The sequence below is a fragment of the Gavia stellata genome, chromosome 6 (assembly GCF_030936135.1).
Source record: "Gavia stellata isolate bGavSte3 chromosome 6, bGavSte3.hap2, whole genome shotgun sequence".
NCBI lineage: Eukaryota > Metazoa > Chordata > Aves > Gaviiformes > Gaviidae > Gavia > Gavia stellata.
The window spans coordinates 23412752-23437993 of NC_082599.1; the positions used below are offsets into that span (position 1 = coordinate 23412752).

General features: G+C 41.0%; 1 protein-coding gene across 1 annotated transcript; it reads right to left on the reverse strand.

Annotated features, from left to right (window-relative positions):
• Window positions 1-616: 616 nt before the first annotated feature.
• On the reverse strand, window positions 617-25161 carry PTER (phosphotriesterase related). Its single transcript, XM_059818867.1, has 5 exons — window positions 25129-25161; window positions 10842-11304; window positions 8399-8664; window positions 4799-4939; window positions 617-1431 (listed from the first exon to the last, which is right to left on the reverse strand). Exons 2-5 carry the CDS (start codon window positions 11271-11273, stop codon window positions 1221-1223), a joined length of 1050 nt encoding a protein of 349 aa, XP_059674850.1. The 5' UTR covers window positions 11274-11304; window positions 25129-25161; the 3' UTR covers window positions 617-1220.
• Window positions 25162-25242: the final 81 nt, after the last annotated feature.

Below are 25242 nucleotides of genomic sequence, written 5' to 3' on the forward strand. Positions count from 1 at the left end.
AGGTAATGTATTTTACTAACAGATGTGTAACTGACTTCATGTCTGTTCGTTCCACTGTTGCTTTTATTGGTTAGCACACTCACAACAGCAGTGTAGCTAGAGATTTTCTACATAGTATCAAACGGTAATGTACCAAGCTAGAGATCATTTACAACTAGCAATGCATATTTACTAAGGTATTTGTTGGAAAATCTCAATACTACAAGATGCATATGGTCAAATTTGAAGAAGCTTTTGAAATCAGGCTACCACTGCTACTGGATAAGACCATTTTTCGGATTAATCACCTGCCCTGGTTAAAGTTAGACAAAGAGCACACTTTATGTGAAAAACACATATAAGGCAAACATTTCTTCCTTTTTCATCATATCTTGAGATACTGATTTGTAAAAACTTATATCACAACCTTTGTTATAACTATTGCAACTCATTAAAACTGTATTATGTAATATATTTTGACTTCTGGTGTTACATCCTTACAAAAAGAAGCTGGTCTGCGTGATTTTTCATGATTGCTGTGGGATTCCAAAGGTTCAGGATAAAAAATTATTTCAATTAAAAGAAGACATCTGTAATAATACCACACATAGTTTAAGAGGTCATCAAATTGCTTTATTCAAAAATTTATTTTTCCATGTATTTTTTACACTTTCAGTTAAAAATAAGTAAGTTGTTAAACTAGAAAGAAACAATATCTTTTTAGAATTACTTGAGATTTCTTTTGCCTTCTGTTGTCTATGGAAGCTATTTAAAAATCCCAGACCTTTTATCAAGCATCATTTAAAGAATATAAGGATAATTAGAAGATTGTCAATATTACAAAGATTAAAATCACCCGCCAGAGAAGGGGAATTTAATTGAAAACTGTAATTTCCTTCAAAGTCCAGATGATGCATCTTCAAAAATATTTTTGGGTAACTTTTAATAATAGTATTAGATTACTCTCTAGAAATAATTATTTTAAAATTTCAATTGAAAAGCTTTTGCAGGTACGCTCATATCCAGTAAATCATTCATAAACAGACTTTTAAAAGGGAGAAAATGCAGAGAGAATATATAATTTTGTTGTTCTAATTAAAAATAAAAGTCATAATCAGTTTGTTCGCATCTAATTAATAACTTCCAGTTTCTCTGAAAGGATTTTAAAATGACTGCACTCCTGAAACAAATCTGAATTTTATCAAGTTTCCCTATAAAATAGGACTATTTATTCATTATTCCTACTTAAAAGTCAACCACTGCTTTGGATTTGCTAGGAGTATTTTATCAATTTTATCTTGGGATATGCCTCTAATTAGCATTTTAGGAACTATATTTTTAAGGATATGTGAATATCCATGACCTCCATATTTCATCAACCGATTCTTAGTGTGCACATCATGAGCAATCAGAATTCTGTCTTCATAGCCTTCATTGATCAGCACACGAATCCTGCAAAAGTAAAAAGCATACCCATTGGTGAAAGGTTCTCACTCTGCAACAGCACAGAACTGAGCAGGATTTAAATCTTTTACATTACTGGACTGCTGGAGTGTATTGTAACTGAATGCGCTTATTTTTAGGTACTCAGAAGACATATATGTAATATTTAATTGAAATGAAAACACTTATTTTATTGAATGAAAAAAAAAAACACCTCTGAAAACATACCACCACACATCTCAAAGTGGACAAGGATAACTCTTTCCAGCTGGCACACAACTGCATTCCCAGTCCCATTAAGTCCCTTGAGGAATTCAAGAACTTCAGCATCACCGAGCATGGGACACAGGTTTTATCTACAGGAGTAAGTAATAATTTCCTACATAAACTCTTCAGCACGATCGATTCATGGGTTTAGTTCTTGCTGCTGTCACAAAGCTAGTCCCACTACATTTGTTAAGGACCAGGTCCTTTAAGAAGCCTGTAAATACTTTCACATCTTTAGTTAATACCCATTTAGCCAACCAGGGTAATAAAAACTTTAACTTGTCAGCATCATACTCCATGTAGACAGTTATCATCCAAACATGTTTCAAAGATGTTCATTAAAGAAGATAAAAAAGACAGGCATTGCACAGTGCTAGCACATGCCAGGAAATAAGAGGAGTTAATACAGCAGCCCTGCTAAACAGACTTGGCAAAACCACAAGAAGTCAGCTTGGAAAAAGAAGTAATCATTTTGGTCATTCCCTTGTAACGAGTCTGCTACAACCAGTCCTTCTGTTCCACATTTCACACTGGGAACCTTCATCCCTTGCTCAGCTAATTTTTTAGAATTTATTCAGTGAGTGTCTGTATTGCATGACTGCTAAGTTTCCCACTAAACTTCAGTTTTATTTGGCAGTGGATTGCAGCACTAAAGTGGCAGAGACGAATAGACCAGACCTGGAAAGCACTTGTTCCTCATGAAGGCACCCAATTCCATCATTTGCCAGTGCTGTGAAATTCTAATTCTTATCTTCCTGACTGTGCTTTGATCAGCAAGAAAGCAAATACTAGTTTTGTAAGTAACCACACTATATCTGAAAGCCCTTACTGTCAGTTTTTATTACAATTAGTTATGAGGACATACATGTAGCTGGATCAAATCAATATGGGCAGCAGGAAGAGGGCAAGTAAGATAGAATTTGATAAAAAATTAGCATCTTTCATAAAACCACCATAAATACTGCCATATGGTGCACAACACTATGTACACTGTAGAATTACAACATCACAAGTATTTTCTCCAGCCTGAAATACAGGGAGACCACAAGCCAACCAAAGAATGAGAGCAATGACACTGGATGGACTAAGTTCATTGCTGACCAAACATCTTAGAATCATCTTCTTTCATATTTGGACTCATTTCATGGGCTGGAGAGACATACGGGCCTTTATATTCCATATTCATTGCTGCTTTTTGCTCATTCCTGTAAGTTTAGTTAGTACTTGTTTCTGACTCAAAGAAAAACTGTCCTTGAAAAATTCAGTTTTTTACTTGCATTGGCAGCAGATTGCAGCAAAAATGCTTAAGTACATACACAGTTAAACTGTATTTAAGTACATATGGCACGACTACAGAAGTTTATGTTTTGAATAGACAAGACCTGAACATATATTTTCCATTTAGTATTTTCATCAACACATTTAAAGGTCAATTTGATTTCCACCTCTCTGGTGCTGTTTGACAAAAAAAATACCCAAGGAGATTGCCACTGCCATTTTACGTCCAGTGTGGATGCATCAAAAGCCCAACAAAATCCATTTAATGGTACTTCTAACTCAAGTGCACATATTCACACCATACAATGAGAAGCCAAACTTTTTGTATTTTCTTCCTATAAATGGCCTGCTGCAAGAAATACTCAAATGCCAGAGAGTTTCAGGAGAGACATTGGTGGCTGAGCAAGTATCATGGATGGAGTGAAAACTTTGCCACGGTTGAACAAGCACTTGTTACCCAAGGCATAGTCCATTCCTCTACACATATTCCTCACGGTGCTTCTGTACACGCTGACCTCCCCATGGCACAGGAGAAGGGAGGAGGCACAGGGGAGGTGAGCAACTTTACCCATTCTAAATGTGAAACCTGCAGATTCACAGCAACAGTTTAAAATACTGAGTGCAAGACTGATAGCCCTTTTAAGAGAGAGAAACGATTTCTAGTGTGAAAAGCAGCAGCAAATGCTTGGCAGTAAGTGGAATAGTAACCACAGCACCTTCTTAAGAAGAGAACAGCTTGAAAACAGAGAAAAAAAGTCTTTAGTCTAATCTGACAAATGAGGGTCAGGGAAGCTATGTCTGAAATACAAGTGAAAGCTAGAAAGTTACTTCATTAGTGATCAGGGATCATACAATCTTTCTCATCAAAGAGAAGAAAAGAATTGTTTCTGACCCTGGAAGGAAAAAACACACAGGCAGGATGGCACCCCACCCCTCAGAAACCTGCCACTTCACTGCACACGAACACTGTGGACAAATAGCACAGGAGGATCACACCTCTGAACAGAGTGAGAAGCCCATTCCCAGCTGACCCTACCTGTCTCAGACAGTTCCTGCAAGGAATGCATCTCCTTCGCAATACATTGTGTTAGCACAGCACAACAGATTTGCTGTGCAGCTGAGCTGAGACTGCATGTGCTGATGAGAAGCAGGTAAGACGTATCGTGCCAGTGGGGCCAGTATTTTCACATCGTGAGTATGAGGAGCATGGGATTTCTGAGAAGACAGGAATCTCATCCTCCAAAAGAGAAAAAGAGCAAAAGGAGAGAGGGAGGAGAGGTGATAAAGTGCTTGGAAGAACAAAAGCTTCGTTTTCAGGACAGAAGCACGGATCAAATCCATCCAAGAAAACCAATGAATTTTGCTTGGTTAGTGCATTCGTGAGGAGATATAACAGGCTCAGATGATGCTTAGTAGCAGCACTAAGGTTCCAATACTATGCTTCAAACAAAAGCCAAACCCTAACATAAATCCAGTATCTCCAGCCTTTTCTTTTTACAGTCTATATAAATGCAGTAAATGATAAAATTCAACCAAATCAGCACAGAGTTAGGAATGAGAATGAAGTTAAAAAAGCTTTTGATCCTTTTCTCAAGTAACTTTCTACAACACTATGATTCTACATCTTCCTTTGCAGACAGAAGAAATTATACATGCTGCCCTAAAGATGTGGCAGGAGCAGAAAAAAAATTATCATTATTGTTATTTTAGTACAAAAAAAGACAATTTTGAATAGCAAACAGAATTACTCTGTGATACCCTTGAAACAAGTACCAACAATATTCATTTGTCAATGGCAATGCTATAGCTTAAACAGCATGGAAGCAGATACCTTGCAATTCTTTCATTGTCGCTCGGCATGTCAATATCAGGGTGGAACTGGTAGTGAAGAAATTCTGTACCAAATAGGTCATACTCTAAATAGCACCCCAGTTTAGCAAATTCCAGAAGTTTCTTTGTATCAAATATAGTCCTGCAGAACATACATAACCAAAGTCAGCATTGTAACAGACACAAAAAAAATCTCATGGTACGAGGACAGTTATTTTGCAACTTCCTACTTGCAAGGAACAAAACCAACCATCTAGGATTTAATTCACCCCTGTGAAAAACAGGACTCCTGTTTGACACGTGCACCTTAAGCTGATGCACAGCATTGTCTTTCTCACATTCATCTGGGACTTCATGCATTTAAAAAAACAAAACAAAAGCAACTCTTCTCCCATGAAATAATGAAAACATTTATCATAATCTTTAAATGGAAACAGTAAAGTTACTTACTTTTGATATCACTAACCCTCTCAACAGACAACCTAACAAGGAAGGACATTTAAGGAGGAGGTTAATTCATAGTGACGTTTTAAAAAAAGACAATGAATTACTTACACAAGACAGATTTACTTTCCCAAAAGAGTTACAGGAGACAGCTACATCCAGGGCTTGTTTCATCCATCACACACCGGTAACACACAACTTTGTCTTTAGTTTTTTTTCTGCACAGTGATGTTTCTAGATTGTCATTAGAACAGCAATATATCATTGTTTGCACTGGGATCTGGCCAGAACGCCTCAAGGAAACGCTCTCACCAAAATATTTAATGGCACTGTGAGTACCTGGGATATGGGCTTTGCAGCAGATTTGAAAAGTGAAGGAACAAAGCTACTAAAACCCATCACTCATTCAGAAAAGAATGGCAACTGAAATAAGAGCTCTCTGGAATATTTTTTTTTCTTTGAAACACTTTTACCAAGAGCATAAGCTATCCAAAGGAAAACAAAACCACTCAAATGATACACTATAAATTTATCTTTATAACCACAACACCATTTTTTTCATTTAAGGAAAAAACCAGTTTTCTCAAGAACAGCATAGTTAACCAAAAGGGCAGTAGTTTAATTTTCTTTTATTATTGCAGATATTGATGTCACAAAGTAATTTTACCCTATACAATTGCATCACAGTCTGTTGCTATGGAAATGACTGATGTCATAATTTCAATATTATGACTTAACTACAGGATAAAGCAGGAGGAACAGATGGGTTGAGAGAGAGAAAACCCGTGTTCAAACAAGCCTGCCATCAGCAGGAGTCTAAGACTTGTCAACTGTAATTAATAAAAAATGTTATTTTTAAATAAAAGTTACAGTTTACAGCGACTGAACATTTATTACCAAATGAGTTTTCAAAGTGCAGAGCAAGAGAATGGGTCATTTTAGATCCAGCCCTGCCCAGTTCACAGGGATACAGTAGCTGAGTACTCATCCCTGTGCAGGTGGCAAAAACCACCCAACAATATATTTCAAAATCACGGTCAGCACAATTTCTTTTGAAAACTACTGTTAGTGTTGTGCTTTTGGGTGCTCTGTCCCAACAAAGAGCAGGAGAGCTTAATTCCATCAGCCATTGGGTCCCCTTGTAAGCTACACACATGTAGCAGCAGCAACAGTTCCCAACTCAAATCGCTAATCTCTGTGCTGAAATTAGGTATTTGGGCAACATGTGTTCCTGAGCAGCCCTGAACGCATTTAAAAGGAGATGGGACACAGGGAAGCATCCTGTAGTTTCGATCTCATCCATAAATCAATGGAGGGACACCCACCAAACCATTATCAAATGGGCATTCATAACAGTCGCTGTGAATCTGCTAACAAAAGCTACTCAAGTGAATGAATGTTGATTTCCACCAAGAAACCTTTATAAACTTGATCTCTAATAAATGACCAAAGCCAGGACTCAATAGCTTTTGCTTCCCAGCCTTTATCTACACTATAGTTTCACTATGGACACTTGCTACCTTTTGTTCTAAGGTGCTAAACTGCAAAATATGGTAGCCAGCATTTTAGTTCTATCGTTTGACTGTAAATCCACCTGAAAACTACCATTCTGTCTATGTCAAAAGCAGACATGAAATATGGAGCTATGTACAAATTTATCTCACATTTAAGGGACTGAGATGCTCCCACATGGATTCTTCCCACTGGAAGACACTTAAAATGTTAAATGCACATTGCAAAGCCAAGCTTCACAGTCATTTAGAGTCTCCGTTATAGCAAGTGCCAACCTGAATGTGTGAAAGTAATGATAAGAGGAGTATAAGGAAATGTCATATTGTGCATCAGCGGCTGTTAGTGAAACTGCACCTCTGTCTTGACTGTTTTCCTACTTATATTGCTTATTTTCCACCAATAAATCACTGAATTCAATGATTTACACCAGCGTATAAAGGCAATAAACCATAACTGGATGTTTATGTTGTATCAAAATGGCTATGTAAGTAGTGACACCTGCAGCTCGCTCAGTCCTCTTTCACAGAAAGATTTAAGTGATCATTTTTTCTTTAAAAATGAGAAAAAAATATAGCTATAGATACAATGGAATGCAGGTAAATACATAAAGAAAGCCCATATCATTTATATATTATCAAATATAAAATAAAATTTTGTGGCAGTGACTTTTATCCTCCTAAAATCCCCAAGTAAAACATTGAGCTCTGTGTGAATACAAAACACCTGTAGCCTGATTTGCAAGCCCTTAGAGCCTATAACTGTTAGAAATTTGGAGCACAGTGCTCTTGCCTGTATTACACTCACATTGAGGGTAAACAATCCAATTGCTGAGAATCATAAGACCACACGCAGTCTCCATTATTCAGCAACTGGCCAAACTAATCAATGCTTGGACATTTTCCAGCACACCATGAGTAGTACAAGGTCACACAAAACTGATTTGGTAATAGAGGCTGTGTTTCTACACTGGAGAGAGAAAAGCACCCCAGTTCCTCTCTATGTCTGATGTGGGGTTCCTGGATTTTGCTCTCAAGGAAACTAAAAGTTAGCTCTCTGGTCTATGCTAAGAACTATCCAAAACCCAACCATTTTCTTTTTAAGCAGTATTTCTTCTGTCTGGTAGCAGAACTGAAAAGATCTGGCTTCTGCTTTGATCCAGCATCCAGCCAAATCGAGGAGTTCTCCATTAGTATCTGAGAGATTTTGGTCAGGGCCTTAAGAGTGACCCGGTTTTCAAAAATGCTGGAAGCCCAGCAGCTTCCCACCGATTTGGTGAGAGTTGCTCAATGTCCAATGCTTTGTAAATGCAATGATTTGTGCAGGGATGTGAATTAATGGAATAACCACTTTTTAAAATGTGGCTACAGTTATTCCCGATCTTGCCCCCACACCTTCAAAGAGAGTGTTAAAAATCCCTAAATCTCTTTACCAGTGTGAACCTAAAAGCTGATCCTGACTGAAGTGCTGGAAGCTGATCAAGCTCTATATAAGCAGTTTCATATTTTTAAGTCAGTAAACTTGAAAATAATTCTTCATGTTGTGATCCCAGCACACAACAGAAATCTAGCTATTTGCAGAGTAGTTCCCCCAAACCCCAGCAGGTTGTGGCAACACTGCCAGAAGGACATCAGAATAGTCTGCTTACCTGTCGAGGTGAGACATGACTGTCTTTGAAGTATCAGCCCCAGCTTCCTGCAGAATGCGGATAATCTGGAAAGGTGCATCGCTGCTCCTGCCAGGATGGATGATAACTGGGCACCCAAGCTGTGACTGAGCGTGCGCTGTTGCTTGAAGCACTCTGTGTTCACTCTCAGTCAAAGGCCAGGAGCAACCTATTTCTCCCACCACACCACACTTGATGTTAGTTCCATCTGCTCCATTGAGTATCTCATCAACAATAATGCCTGTAAGCTATAGAACAGGAAAATGAGATTTTTGGATATTAATACTGTTTGTATTAAATAGCATCAAACTTGGCCTATGGATACTGTGCTAGTTATACTCCCGAGGTCTTTCTGAACTTATTTAATTAACAGTTGGGTGTGTGAAAACGCTGCAGTTAAAAGCTGATTTCTGTCAACTAGTGTTATGCTAACCATCCACTAAGACCAAAATAAACAGAGAGGCAAGCCAGTTTAACAGTATCCATTGACAGAGTTGCCCAGGTTTGCCAGGAAAGCTGGTCTACATATAATTTGAATACTGATTTAGGCTGAGACTAATTTTTCTTTTAAAAAAAAGTTTATCACGAAACCTGTGCCTCACACTCCTGAACTGGCTCCAGAAACAATTTCTTGTGAAACAAGGGCTCAGAGAATAAGGAAACCTTGTCATACAGATAGGGAAGCAAGAAACTCTGGCAAAGATCCTGAAGAGACAGGTTTAAGGCAAATCCTGCTCGTGGGAATGCCAACGTAAAATGACAGGAGCTCCGCTGACTTCAGAACTACAAGAACAAAGCTCTGCTGACAAACTTACAGGGTCAAAATTAGCTTGCTTTTAAAATACAAAAATCAGAATCTCAGAATAAGATCAGTTTGTTACAAAAGCTTTAGTTTTTCTTTTCCAGAATAGGCCATATATCTTAAAGAATACATTCAGAATTGAGAGCATAAAATGGCACTGATGATGACCTTCTAATTCTCTGGCCCTGAATGTTAGGGAAATAATTATTTTAAGGAAGAATAAAGCAAACAAAGGAAGAAGGAAGGTTTGCAAGCAAATCCAGGAAACTGAAAAGCCACATTTTCAAATAAATCTGTAACTTATTCTTACTCCACACCTTGTCTTTTCAATCGCCTCATACAACATATTGGCAAATACTCGATCTACATGCAAAAGTTAGTCCAAGCTATTGCAATTTACAGCAGGTTTCCGCCCAACACTTCATCCTATGATACAGAATTCACTCCTCTCCTGAAGAGCATCTCTCCTGCAACAACATCCTTGTGTCACTAAATAGCTCAGCTAAGGCTGGCAAGAAAATATTCAAATTGTCTTTGCCTAATCAGAAAACATATTATCAGGTCAAATTCACTGGCAAATGAGCAACCATTCATTATCATGGATCAGTCACTGCACAACCCTTTCTAAGTAACCAGCTGTCTTCTGGATTGGATTAAGTATTTATTACCTGCTGAGTACAGGACATCTGTGGGTGTTCAGCAGTCCACCAAATACAGAAGGGAAACCTTTGCCCCAAGAAATCTATTTGTATCAAATTTCAAGCGATACAAGAATATTTAGAAAAACTAGTACTGTTCTGTACAGCTTAGGTCAGCTTGGGTCCAGTGTGGTTGGCAGCGCTGCATCACTTTACATCCGCTCAAGTTTTGGCCATTGATTTTTAAAATTAATTTGACTCATTTGTAAACTGTGACAGATGTTTAAAAAAATTTCTCAGCTCTGTTCATCCGCATTCACAGCCTCCTGCCTTGGAGAGTTCCCTTCCCTCTTCTCCCTATCATCACATTTTCTTAATAAAAAATGAATGAATATTTGTTATTATAGGAATATCTGGGGACCTTGGTCATTATTAACCTATTGTCTTAGGCACCATACAAACAATTTGATGTTGAATCTGCCCTGAAAAGTCTGGACAAATGGTAGAGAAGAGAGATATAACAGCCAGCCTCAGCAGAACAATGATTTACAACTGTCCTGTAAATATTGCAACTATTTATGCTTTTTACAAGAATTCTGGGTGATCTCATTGAGAAGCAATTAGCCAGAAAAAGAGAAAAAAGAGGCAGACAGGATATACTCCTTCCTTAAAAATTGTAAAAAGAACAGGATAATTGGTGTGGTACCAAATGCCCACACATGAAGTACTTACTTTCCTTTTACTGTTGCATTATAACAAATCCCTGAGAGAAAACAGAGCTTAAGAATTGGAAATGCTGACAGATAATCCCAGCACACACACGTAGTGTGGGTCCAGCTGTAACACACAAGGAGTAACGCTGTTCCCAAGTTTTTCACGTTGAGAACTTCTAGATTTCATCTATTTTGCTGGAACTTCTCTCCAACTTGACTCACCCAGGGATAATCCATAGGAGAGAGACTCCAAAGCAATGGTTAAGACTTACTTGCTCCACTGTCATGGCCTGTGTTTGAGAAGAATGAGTGGAATCCACATAAAACCCAGCCCCAGCAATAATATGGACTCCAGTTTCTTCAGCGAGTTTCTTCAAAGTATTCATATCCCGACCAATTCCTGTGGTTGTGTTTTCCACAATCGTCCCACCACCTGCTGCTTTAAAATGCAACAGCTCCTCCTTCACAGCATCTGTTTCCTGATACAAAAGAAGGTTTTCTTTATGGCTGTAAGGATTTTGCTTAATCCAAAACAAGTTCTTCATCTCAATGGGCCCATCAGACAGAGGCTCTTGGCCTGGAGAAGGTGGACAAAAACAGCTGCTGTAGTTCATAGCCAAGTGTTCATGAGTCAACGTATAGCCAAGATGGTCCGGATCCACAGGGCCCAAGACAGTCTGTGCTTTCCCTCCCAAGGAAGGCATTTTTCTTCAGCAAAAGGAAAAAAATGGGAGTCTGGGAAGGAAGAAGAAAGGAAACAAAAGCATTTCAGATGGAGCAAACATTTCTTACAAAATTTCTGAATTCCCTCCTCTCTCTCATGCACGTACGTACATGCTGTGTGTGTTTGCTGGAAAGTTTTCAAACGCTGTTTCCAGTAGAGTGGTCAATATGAAAAACAAAGCATTTATTTTACTCGAGTGCGCTTGTATCAGTACTCTAGCAATGTAAAAATACCACATTCCAGTACAGGGAAATCATCATTTATTATGCTATAGTCCGTATCACATTAAGATAAATGTTTCCTATTTAATAACAACCACTGTATGTTCATTTAGGATTCTCTGCTCTTCAGCAGCTGTCAAATTTTGTCAGCTTGAGCCACCAGGTGAACATACTTGGCACCAAGGCTGAGTACTCCTTACTGGTTGTCATGGTTTAACCCCAGCCAGCAACTAAGCACCACACAGTCGCTCACTCGCTCCCCCCTGGTAGGATGGGGGAGAGAATCGGAAAAGTAAAAATGAGAAAACTCGTGGGTTGAGATAAAGACAGTTTAATAGGTAAAGCAAACACCACGCACACAAGCAAAGCAAAGCAAAGCAAGGAATTCATTCACTCCATCCCATCAGCAGGCAGGTGTTGAACCGTCTCCAGGAAAGCCGGGCTCCATCACACGTAACGGTTACTTGGGAAGACAAATGCCATCACTCTGAATGTCAACCCCTTCCTTCTTCTTCCCCCAGCTTTATATGCTGAGCATGACATCACGTGGTATAGAATATCCCTTTCATCAGTTGGGGTCAGCTGTCCCAGCTGTGTCCCCTCCCAACTTCTTGTGCACCCCCAGCCTACTCGCTGGTGGGGTGGGGTGAGAAGCAGAAAAGGCCTTGACTCTGTGTAAGCACTGCTCAGCAGTAACTAAAACATCCCTGCTTTATCAACACTGTTTCCAGTGCAAATCCAAACCGCAGCCCCATACTAGCTACTAGGAAGAAAATTAACTCTACCCCAGCCAAAACCAGCACACTGGTACGTTCACTTTATTTATCTGTGTCCTTCAAGACTCACTATCCCCCTCGCATGCCAAGGAAGCTGTCTATGTTTGGGCACCTTGTGTGTCCCTCTGTATGAGGAATGCCGGGACAGAGGTAATCAGCTGCTCCTTAGATTTCAACAAAGGCCCAGGTTCTCCTGCCAGCTGTGCTGTGGATGTCTGAAACAGCCCAGGACAACTCCTCCAAAGCTGACAACAGTCGGTAAAGATACAGCATGGCCCCCAACAAGCAGGGCAGAAGCAAAAGTGCTTTTCCCATCAGCTTCATTGGCCAAATATTTTACCAATTAAGAACAGACCTTACCCTAACAATTTATATGGCTCAGCCTCTAAGAGACTTTTTTCTTCGTCTTTAACATGAACAAAACAATGTTATTTCTCAAAACTTCAAATGAGTGGTGACAAAGATACACATTGAGGCTACTGCCTGCAGTTGGTTCATGTCAAAGGTATCTGCGCTGTGCAAGCTTGGCCTGACTCACTACAGGTTAGAATTAGCTGCAGCTCTCCCCATTGGGATTTTGGGGTATTTTTTTCTTTTGGGGGTGAGGGTAATCTTTTTCATTTACGTTCCATATTAACATTAAACATAGCTGACTACCCAGTTCATGTTAGATCTTCCTGATGCTAGTTGCAAAGGCTTGAGGATACATAGTTATAATCCCTAGTCAACCAAAATCATCAGTTATGAAACAAAATACATGTTTAATCATGTCCAGAGGACAGGACTAACTAGAGCATGCATTATTGATTAAAGAGAGAGGTCCTTCCCATTTCTGTCTCCCTTTTAGTGAAAAATACCATAAACACAGTTCTGTTACTGGTGAAGCCCTCAGAGGACACTTTCCTTTTAACTGCTGAAGTTAATCTACCAGGATGACAGAAAAACTGAAATCTGAAGGGCACTGAACTCTACACATCAAAGGGCACAAGAACATCGAGCTCTCTTTGGGGATACTTTCATCTCACGAGAAGCAGTCATTGTCAGAGTACCAATGTATGAAAGTGACCCAGCCCCTGCAAAAGGCAGGTATCACCTGCCTAGTGAAGTCTGTAGTGCTGGCAGTTATTTTAATATGAAAACTTGGCCATCCGTAAGGAAGAGAAAGGACTGACTATGTTTGCCTGCCTTGTGTAAGAGCAGACTTAGGAAGAACTGTTCTTTTATGAATTTCGTTTCTAGACTAGTGTGTTGACTTGTTTGAGAAGGCAGAAGAATAATTACTCTCATAGAACAGACTGCTGGTTGATTAGTATAATGATTTATTCTTTGCCAAATAAATTAAGAAGTGCATGATTTCAGAAAATATTATTCTTGAGCAAATAATTAAAAGCAAAATACCTGTCTTAGACAGAAACTGCTGCTGGCTGCAATTCAATTAACTTGTCCAATCCAGTCATTAAGTCTATCCTTGAACAAAGCTGGTGCTCTATACAGCAACCCACTATTTTGGAGAAAGTTCAATGATCTGAGTCATTCTTTTATGCACAGCAAAGAGACTAAGATAATTCTAAGATAATTGCATTACTTTTGCTTATTTTTTCCTTCTTTTTTTTTTTTTTCTTGACTTAAATATCTACATTTTGGTATTCAGTAAAACCCCGAGAACATAAAGAGTGATAACTACTCTCTGCATTGGAGACACACTTCTGTTCCCCACATTCATTGCCAACTTTCAAATCCATTTATTAAGTTAGGATGTTAGTTTATGTCACCCTCACTGGAGGTATTCAAGGAACGTGTGGACATGCCATTGCGGGACATGGTTTAGTGGGCATGGTGGTAGTGGGTTGATGGTTGGACTTGATGATCTTACAGGTCTTTTTCAACCTTAGTGATTCTGTGAAATATTTTTTTATATAATTAAATGTGTAAGTATTGAAGTTCTTTTGATAAAACTTGACACAAAGTGATTACAGTCTGTTTCCTTAACAATTTTCCACTTCAATTTTTTAGTTATTTAATAGTGCAGTTACTCAAAAAGGCCACTTTAATTGAATGTGAATTTTTGCTCACTTTCAGATTACTACTTTGATAAAAAGTTGACTTTCGACATTTGTTCCCACTAATTCCTTTCCAACACAGTTAATTTAGATTACCCTCAATTAATCTGGCCTGACCACTGCAAAGACCTATGGTTGCGTGTGTGAGATCTTCTTATAGCCCGAGGCTGTCGTCTTCTGATTTATAACAGCAGGAAACATATAAAATTACCAGTTCCAGTGCCAGGTTTCTCTTGTAGCAGATACCAAACTGTTGATTTTTAGACTCTAGAATTCAGATTATAGCACATGTACACATTTACAGAACCAATGCCTACTATTAAACCTTTTGATTGAGGCCAAGGATTTTTATAAATATAAGAAGCATCACAAAAATGGAAACTGACACAAACAGCATTTAAAGTAGGCCTAATTTTATCTGCATGAAAAATATGATTAATATTAATGTCTGTGCCTGCTTACTAACAGAGTTTTAGAAACCCACTCCTTTTAATAAAAAAATTATGAAAAATAAAGAGCCAACAACCTGTGACTGGAATTATTTTTAAAACCACTGTCCTGGTATCTTCCCTACTGTCATTTACACAGACAGCGTGCCCTGATTATGCTATAATGATACATTATTCCTAATAAGAGTCACTTGATGGAACCAGAATTTAATTAGTGTCTTTAAAACAGATTTTAGGTGCAAACAGCTTTTAAATGGAATAAGGACTGCTGCTTAATTTAATCATGTATACATTACTACAGATATCAATGTTCGTGTGTTTTACTAATGACTTGCATGCCATGTTTTACACAGACATTTCTGCTGAGAAAGCTGCTTCTTTCATACACCAAGAACTGAATTCATATCACCTCATTTAGCCATGTAAAATGATATATGTCTTCTACAGAATAATCATCTAGACCATTTTCATAGTGGAGATGTAAAGACATATCCATAGGCAACTCCAACCTATTTTGAATGTTTGTATAGAACAGGACAAGTCACTTTTTGTAATATTGGCCTCTTTCCATGGACTACGGAGGGAGCCAAGAAACAATCCTGGACAGGACAAGTATATTTTAGATGGTCCTGCATAAGATGTGTGAATTATATTTACTGAATCTTAACCCAGTCTGAGGGGAGGGGGAAAGGTGCCGATTCCTATGACAAAAGATAAACAGGTAGACTCTTATCTGGCAATAAGAGGTATTTTGGTTTTGGAAATCACTAATTTATGCTGTGGTTTCGCCAAGATGCTCCTGCATAGAACAAGGCTTCTCTGCTCTAGTGCTGTATAAACAGACAAACAAATGGTATTTCCTGAAAATTACATATTCAGATAAAAAGAAAATGAGAATTGCTTTAAGATATAACCAAAACTTTTATTATTTCACAACAGCCTTGAAACAATACCTTAACATTTCTGTAATATACTCTGGACAAATCTTTACAACCACCAATTGTATATAGTGCATAAAATATGACTCTCACCATTAGCCAACTATTAAATATTGGTGAAGTAAATATTTTTCCTAGAGGTATTGTTAAGAGAAAAGAGACTTGCTGCTAAAAGGTCATGGTACTGCATTCCTGACTCTGGTAAAAACTCCAGTCAGTTCAATAGATGTTTTGCCTGAATACTGATGACAAGATTTATGTTTTCACTTTTCCCATCTGAAACTTACGCTTCAGTCATTGTGTCATTTTAATGGTCTTGTAATGGGAGTCTCTCTAGGTTTGGATTAGTTGCTTCCTACAGTAATCTCACATTGTTGAAACATTATAATCGCATAAACGCAGTTTTCACATGCTAATGCCACATTTGTTTTGATTCGGTAAGCACATTTTAATGGTATTAACACAGATTCTCTCTAGACTTGTATGGGAATCATTTTATTGCCATTACATTACAATGTGAGATTACAGCGAAACTAAATCCAGATTGCTGTGACACAAAATTTACAAAAAAGCAAAAAGAATGGCTCAATAGGTATTTATTATATTCAGAAAAAGTTAAACACAGCTGCCATTTAGAAACAAGGGCTGCCCTGGCTGCATCAAGAGCATTGTAAGTGGGTCTTTCCTTTATAACTGTGCAGTCCTGGGAAATGTGACATAGCACAGGTTCGCTATATATTTACAGATGGAGTAAATGCTTTAGGCATTCAATTCTACTGTGAGCAACCTCTACAGAGCATGGAAAAGCCCCAAATTAGAAATATATGACACATCTGTAGTAAATTACCATTAGCTAGTCTATGCTGTGTTATCTCACCATTCCCCACATGTAAACATTTTGCAACAAGGGAAAAAGTTAGCAAGACAAAGGAAGAGGAGAGGCAGAGGGTAAGACAACACATGTAGACTATGTCAGGAAGAATTTAAAAATTTAACTTCTTCCTCTCTTCCCCCATGTTTCTGCCAACTCTGTAGAGGTTTAGGGGTGGAAGGAACTCAATGCTGACAGCACGGTTCTTCCTCTTCCCCACCAAACAAGCAAGTTTTCTAACTTCTCTGACAGATGGGTGCCAGATCTACTTTACCTTCTTCAAAAATTTATTCACAAGCGCTAATTGCAGGAGAAACACGCCTGAAACCCAGCTCTCCCTCATACACTAGCTTCAAAAGGCATGGTTTTTTTCCCATGCCTCAGGGAAGTGCAGCTACAAGGGGCTGTGGAGCAGAGTTCACCACAACTGGCTGGGTGAGAGCAGCAGTAGGAGTGAACTTGCATCTGCTTCAGAAGGACAGATACAGGCTTACCTGTCATTTAGCCCAGCAATTCCCTCTGCATCAATGTCTGCAAAGGTGTCCATCCTGCGATGCCATACTCCTACATGGGCACTCTCACAGCACCGCTAGTTGTCTCTGTGTTACGCAAGATAACAGCACATCTCAAACTACTTTTGGGCTATTTTGCCCAAGAAACAGAATTTGGAAATGGAGTAAAAGTACCATGAAAAAATTCAGGTTTCTGGGCAAACTCCTGTCTCTTCTGCAGAAACAGCACATGTGCGTCTCTGAAGGAGATGCAAATTATTCTCACTACAATCATATTTATTCTTCCCTGTCTTCAGAATTGACATTGATCAGAAATGACATTGGTCTTTTTCTTCTCCCAAACTGGAGCTCCGAGATTATCATGATTTGCTGAACTTCAGGCCAACTCAGAAAAATGAGCCAAAGAAAATAATCTTGTCTATTCAGAGTCAGTGTTTTCTTTTTTCAGTACCTTCATACTCTGTTAATTAAAAAAAACCCAGCCAAGTATCATGACAGCTTTTCATAGTATGGCCCCTTGCCTAGTGCAGAAGTGTACTAAGGGGACAAGGACACTGGATGTATAGTGCTGGCTTCCTCCTAGTTCTCAGTCAAACTGCATATGTATGGCACTCTAGTACTTCCATGAGCATCAACACTGAGGCAAGGCTTTGTGTCCTAAGATTGATGTCACACAAGAGATTTTTTATGCCTTGACTAAAGCTCCTCTCAGAGAGGAGGGGAACACTTACAGTGCCTCTCTCCTACAAGAACTCCTGTATAACCCCATACGAGCATATGTTGCAGCTCTACCTTTAATGGGGCACCTGCAGTTTCCCATCTTTGGGTTGCTATATTTTCATGGAGCAAATAAGAATCTCACAGTTTCAGATATCTGTACTCTCTCAACTGGGTAGAAATTGACCAACAGATTCAAAACCTAGAGAACTCTTGGGGGAAATGCTTAAAAACCATCACCTATCCCTACCTTGCCGCCTTTTTTTCCTGAAACACACTGTTCTGGAGATACTCAGAACTAGTGGGTTAATGCAGTGGCCTTCAAAGACCTAGCTCTGGTCCCAAAACCATTCATAAACATAAATTTCCTTAAGAAGCCAAGCTAAAAGAAACACTAGATTTTCTATATATGCTTTGAGCAATCAAAAAGCTTTTACACTACAGAAGTGAGAAGGGATACTGGAAGTAAGACTTTATATTAAGTTACAATACATGCTATGAAAAAAGTCAGGGGAACTTTAGCCAAGCCTTACATAATCCTACAACGATAAGCAGAAGTCCCAGCAAAATATCATGGACACACACCACAGCAGTTACATTGATTGAGTGACACTGGCAATGTTCTACAACATAAAAGCTAAGTCCCTTAAATTGTAAGAGAAATTTAAACACTATTACACATACGTAAAAGACCAATATATTGATTCGCTGCCCTCAGAACCTCCAAAAAGCACACTTTGGGGAAAGGAACAGGGCAAATGAGAGGCACAGCTTTTAAATGTTCACCTGAAAGGGTAAGTGAAAATTTTCACTGTGTAGTCCCTCCACTGCTCATCTAGTGGCAGACAGACAGACCTTCCAGCTTCTCATGGTTTGAGGGTCACATTCTTGCTCTAGCTAGGCTTTGAGCCGGACATACATAAAACAGGTCTCTTCCTTACAGCCGAACAGCCACACCAGAACAAAGTGCAGCCTCTCATATCAATTTCACAGTATGGCCATACCTTTGGGATCAAAGCAAGCACATGTGACCTGCGCATGACCATGTATGCATGAGTACAGTGATTTGGCCCAGAAGCAGAGTTTAAGCCACTTAGTATGTAATACTTTGCACACTCTTTTTTCAATTCGGTTACAGTTCAGTTATTGCAAGCACAACAGAATCAGACTTTTATTTTACCTTATTTCTGTGCACACAACAGTCTCAAAACCTAGGCTTCTTCAAGCAAAGTCACACTGAAGTTTCTCTTCCTCAGAAAAATCTGAGACTAACGTCCCCATAACTGTTTTTTCATCAACATCTCCTTTAGAAGAACTTCAGGGGATTTTACATTCTGGGCAGCTTCCAAAATTACTCCTGATAAAAGGTCAGATAAAAATTCTCCCCTAGGGTCCAACATTACATTAATTATATTTTACATGCACACATAGCGGTTTTAGGCCAAAACTCAGGACTGAAGTCACATTATGCTATATGCAAATATGGGCTGAGTCCTGTATGCTGATGCATGCATTTGTATTCTTAAGCCTAAACAGAATCATATTTGCTTCTCATGGGTGCTGGGCTACAAGCACACACTCTCTTTCTTGCTAGGACAACATGATACAGGAAAAGTCTGTGCTCTTCAGAAATGCGTGTCCTGTCCTGTCTTCATTTGCTCTAAATTTCAAATTTGAAACTTAAGCATAACTCTACTCTTACTGTTATTCTCACTGACTTTAATTGGTTTTCTCTCTATTCAAGGTCACATACACTTAAATATTTTCACATGAGTTTAAACATTTCAGTAAGCATGCTGGATGGAGCATTATCACTCACTTGTGCAGCACCATCACCAAGAACCACACCAAATCAGTCTACGGATCTTTATATGCAGAGCTAAAGAGAAAAGGGATGGAGGTCAAAGACACCAAAGAACAGACATCATCCTTCTCACCACACTTATCTATGCAATGGAAGTGCAGTGTTCATTACTACCTCCTGGCCAAGACTGGACATCACTAGCTAGAAATTTCAGATGAATGAACCCCAAGGTCAGGTTTGTGGCAGAACTTAGCAGTCACTGATTCACTGAGGCCTATGAAGCCACACACAGTGGAGATGGGGTTTAGTGCCTCATTCAAGATCACAGACTGCAGCAACTGGGGAAAGCAGGGACTTCCAGAAAACTACTTTAATAGTGAGCGATGGGTTTAGACACATGGAACTAAATTCAGTTTCCCAGTACTACAAACAACTGTATCCCAAAACCTGCAATCAATCTGAAGACCCACTGGAAAAAAATAACCCAGGAAAAGCCTTCACAGTTTCAACTGTGACTGCTCTGCTATGGCTGTGTCAGGAAATGGAAGCCGTATGCTCCTCTCAAAGTCCACTTCTGCTCTAATGAGAAACTAGCCCACAAAAGAAAAGTTAATGTGAGCCAAATGGAAGCGTAAAGCTGATGGGTGCAACTTAAACAGTAGCTTTTAACTTAGGGACTGTCTCTATAAAGTCTGCATGCTTTGTCAGTGGTCAAAGGCAAGGACCTCTTGCTCATACAACTCCTGGTTCTAAGTTCTTACCCACAGCTGGGTACAATAGTGAAACAGCAGGAACAACCAACACACACAAGCTGACGAGAATGTCAGGTCTGCATATCCTTCTGCTTTCTTTCCAGGTATTGCTGAATCGTAAGTCTTAACAAGAACTGGACACAGAACCCTGCCACTGTTTTGCCTTTTTGTACCGCAGAATGTGATCTCACAGTATTTCTGAAAGAAGATACAAACTCAGTATCTTTGTCCTGAAACTATAAATTGTCTGGGTTTTTTAAAATCTTCACTACCCAGTCTAAAGTAAGTAACACAGAGCAAAGTCCTGAAATAAAGTTTACAATCCTCAAGAGTTCGAGCAGTAAGACCAGTTGAACATTTCCAGACCTATCTGAAAATGACCGATCTGCCAGAAGGTACGCAAATCACAGCAAAGAAAGAGTAAAATTCCTTTCATTTAGTCGTCACTACAGAGAGTCAGGACAGGGCAAAGACAACTGTGGGATAAAACAATTCTCCTTTTACACTTTGAGGTAAGAGGTGAGATCCTGAAAGAGCAGAATAAGAGAGAATACCTCAGCAGGTAACATACCGTTCTTCTTTCGTTCTCCCTCATCCACAGAAAAGAGGGTCCTCCCTCATTCACAACAAAAATCCTGTGGCTTTGGCTCTGTGCAAAACTAAGGTTTCAGAATATCTTTGAGAAGAGTGATCCTACATGTTTCTGAGATCCGACTGAAAAACTGTGATTTACTTAAAGCTGTCATACAAGAGATGGTGGTGGTGGTGGTCACGCCAGTCTTCAAAAAGGGCAAGAAGGAAGACCCAAGAAACTACAGGCCAGTCAGCCTCACCTCCATTCCTGGATAGATGATGGAGCAGCTCATTCTGCGTGTCATCTCAAAGCATCTGGAGGAAAAGAAGGTTATCAGAAGTAGTCAACATGGATTCACCAAGGGGAAGTCATGTCTGACCAATCTGATAGACTTCTACAATGGCACGACTGGATGGATAGATGAGGGGAGGGCAGTGGATGTTTTCTACCTTGACTTCAGCAAGGCTTTCGACACCATCTCCCACATCATCCTCACAGGCAAGCTTAGGAAGGGTGGGTTAGATGAACGGACAGTGGGGTGGATTGAAAACTGGCTGGATAGATAGAGCTCAGAGGGTTGTGATTAGTGGCACAGAGTCTAGTTGGAGGTCTGTAACAAGTGGTGTTCCCCAGGGGTCAGTACTGGGTCCAGTCCTGTTCAATATATTCATCAATGATTTGGATGAAGGGATAGAGTGTGCCCTCAGCAAGTTTGCTGATGACATAAAACTGGGAGGAGCGGCTGACACACGGGAAGGCTGCACTGCCATTCAGCATGACCTGGACAGGCTGGAGAGTTGGGCAGAGAGGAACCTTATGAAATTCAACAATGGCAAGTGCAGGGTACTGCACCTGGGGCAGAATAACCCCATGCATCAGTACAGGTTAGGGGCTGACCTGCTGGAAAGCAGCTCTGTGGAAAGTGACCCAGGAGTCCTGGTGGACAACAGGATGACCACGAGCCAGCAATGTGCCCGTGTGGCCAAGAAGGCCAATGGCATCCTGGGGTGCATCAAGAAGAGTGTGGCTAGCAGGTTGAGGGAGGTTATCTTCCCCCTCTACTCTGCCCTGGTGAGGCCACAGCTGGAGTACTGTGTCCAGTTCTGGGCTCCCCGGTTCAAGAAGGACAGGGAGCTGCTGGAGAGCGTACAGCAAAGGGCTACAAAGATGATGAGGAGACTGGAACACCTTTCTTATGAGGAAAGGCTGAGGGATTTGGGTCTTTTTAGTCTGGAGAAGAGAAGACTGAGGGGGGATCTTATGAATGCTTATAAATACTTACGGGGTGGGTGCCAGGAAGATGGGGCCAGTCTTTTTTCAGTGGTGCCCAGTGGCAGGACGAGAGGTAACGGGCACAAACTTGATCATAGGAAGTTCCATCTAAACATGAGGAGGAACTTGTTTACTTTGAGGGTGGCAGAGCACTGGAACAGGCTGCCCAGAGAGGTTGTGGAGTCTCCTTCTCTGGAGATATTCAAAACTCTCCTGGACGCATTCCTGTTCAACCTGCTCTAGGTGAACCTGCCCTGGCAAGGGAGGGTTGTACTAGATGATCTCCAGAGGCCCCTTCTAACCCCTATCATTCTGTGATTCTGTGGTCTTTCTTCTTACTTTCTTCTTCTTATCCAAGTAGTTAAATACTTCTGAAACATATCCCAGCCATTGCTAGGATAAAATGCCTTTCTTGGATTATTACCCACATATATATATTAATATCAAATCAAAGACATGGCCACTGCTTAGAAAATTCTGAGGAAGCTTTTTAATTTGTGACCAGAAAATGATTTTAAAGCAAAAAAACCTACCCTACCAGTTTTGAGAAAAAGATGAAATTTCTGTTCAGAACTAGGGGGCTGGGACACTCCCTTTGCCTTCCAATACAGTTGGTAATGCAATGACTTGTACATTCTCCGGAAACACAGAAGACCTACGTTCAAAACTGCTCTGAATCAAACCAGGGACTTGAACCTTAGGTTTCCACAACCTAGATGGATTTCTAATCCTCCCCCTACCAGACAGGTGGACAGTCTGATGCAAGCATAAGTCTCCTTTCTCTGTTTTCATGAAACCTTAAGAAGTCTTGGTTTCAGCTTACTAAAAAATGAACCTTGTTCAGTATTTCAGGTTTTGAAAGACAGAAAAAATATTTTAGATCTGCATCAAGTGAAATAAGAAATAAAATCCACAGAATGTTCAGAGAAACAGTGCTTTAATAAACACAGAACTTGTTGGTGCCACATGCTTCACTATATACTGATTTTTATACGTAAGGAGCAAGCTGATGGCTCCCTAACCACAGAGGGAAGCAGTGACACTTGGTACTGCTCCGCCATGCCTTAATTTAGTAAGTTAGCACTGGTCACCTGTATGAAATGTAACTGAGCATCTGAATGCCACTGTTGCCACCTTTGATTACAACTACAAAAACGAATGTGATGATGGTGATATGATGGCAAATATTACATCTGTTAAATTCCAAAACATGAGAGGCATTCATAATAATAAATGACACTTATGTAGTCTTTCATATAACATTCCCAAAGTACCTCATAAAATGGTAACAAAACTACCTATTACAAGCATCGCTTCACACATCACTGAAACACAGCCCTCAGCAGAAAGAAGGCAACAACCTTTAAACACTACGGAACATATTACGACAGAGGACGTCAAATAATATATCCAGTATAAAGCACAGGGGAATTCCAGACAAGCAAAGCACAACTTTCCAAAAGCAAGTGACCTCCAGCTAAAATCTGTTTCATTCAAGAGTTATCACAAGCCTCTAGCATACAGAAGATACCATCCTTAACAACAGAAATGCCTAAAAAAATAACTATATCTACAAGTTTCTTAGAGATCATATATATTCATGTACTTGCTACGTCAGAAGATGCTCGTCTGAGTTCCTCACCAACAGGACTTGTGTACTTCAACTCGGGACCACGTCACCACAACGCAAGACCTGCTGCAGAGGGGCTGCCAAACACCCAAGGCCACTGTTGGGCAGTGGCTTGGCTACAGCGCTGAACCCCTTTCCAGAGGGGACCCGAACCTCCCTCACTCAGAAGCAGCACTCCTCTCTGCAGCTCACCAAACTGGTGCAAGGGGAAGAGAAAGCAGGGTGTCTGCTGCAACTGCCTTCTGTAAAGGGCAGCACAGCTCAGGCCACTGAGAAAATGCATGGTGTCTGGATCCCAACAGGGCTCGCAGGCAAGTCTGGAGCTTTGCTGTTGAGCCTTGTCAAGCTTAACCAACTCTGGAAGCATCTTGCAGAGGGCTGCGGGTGCTTCCAGATGGAATGGCAGCTGAAGGCAGGCTTTGAAGGTCCCAGTTTTGGATTGAGGCATTTGTTCCTGCACAAAGCCACCCTCAGGGACTGATGGGAGAGGAGTACTAGACAGGATGTAGTTCCAATATTTAACTTGTTATGACTGTACAAATATTAAATACCAGCACTAATAATAGCAGCATAGCTGCACTCACACAGTGACGCCCGCCTGAGCTGGGGGGTTACTCTGCTGATAACTATCATCTGAACCAGTGAAACGCTTTTCCAGAAAGGAGGAGGTGTTCATCACCTCAAGCTCCAGACTTGCTGCGGGTCTCCCTGCCGGAGCCCTGCCCGCCCCAGCGCCGCTGTCCCGGCCACGGCCTCTTCCCGCGTTCCCGCCGCCGTTCCCCCTCTCACGCCAGCGGCCCCCTCCGCCGCGGCTGCACTCGGGCGGGCCCGGCCCCGCCTCAGCGCCCTTGTCCGCGCGGAGCCGCGGCCCCCTAAGCCCCGGCACCCGGGCCTGCGCTCCGAGCCACGAAGCGTTGGCCCGCCCGCCTCGGGCCGCCGCCTCCCGGCGCGGCCTCAGCCCTGCAGAACCTCGACGCGCAGCCGTCAGCCGCGGCCGCCGCTTCCCGCCCTCCCCGCCTTAGGCCCTCCCGGGCCAGCAGCGGAAGGGGCGGAAGCAACTCTCGCCCTTCAACTCCGGCGAAGTTTACCGGCCCGGGCGCTTGTCGGGCCGAGGGCATTAAAGGCGAGCTCGGGACGGGTCTGGGCCGTGGGAGGACGTGGAGTGGCTCGGCGGGCTGAGGAGACGCGCCCTGGGGCCCCGCCGTTCCCGTCCGCCCGCTCACGCGCTCACCCGCTCGCTCACGCGCTCACCCGCTCACCCCGCGGGCAGGACTCTCCGCCGGCAGTACGACAACCCCGCCGGCCACCGCAGGGCCCCGCGGCTGGCAGCCCGCCGCGCTTGGGGCGGGACTTCCCCGCCGCGGCCCGGCCCC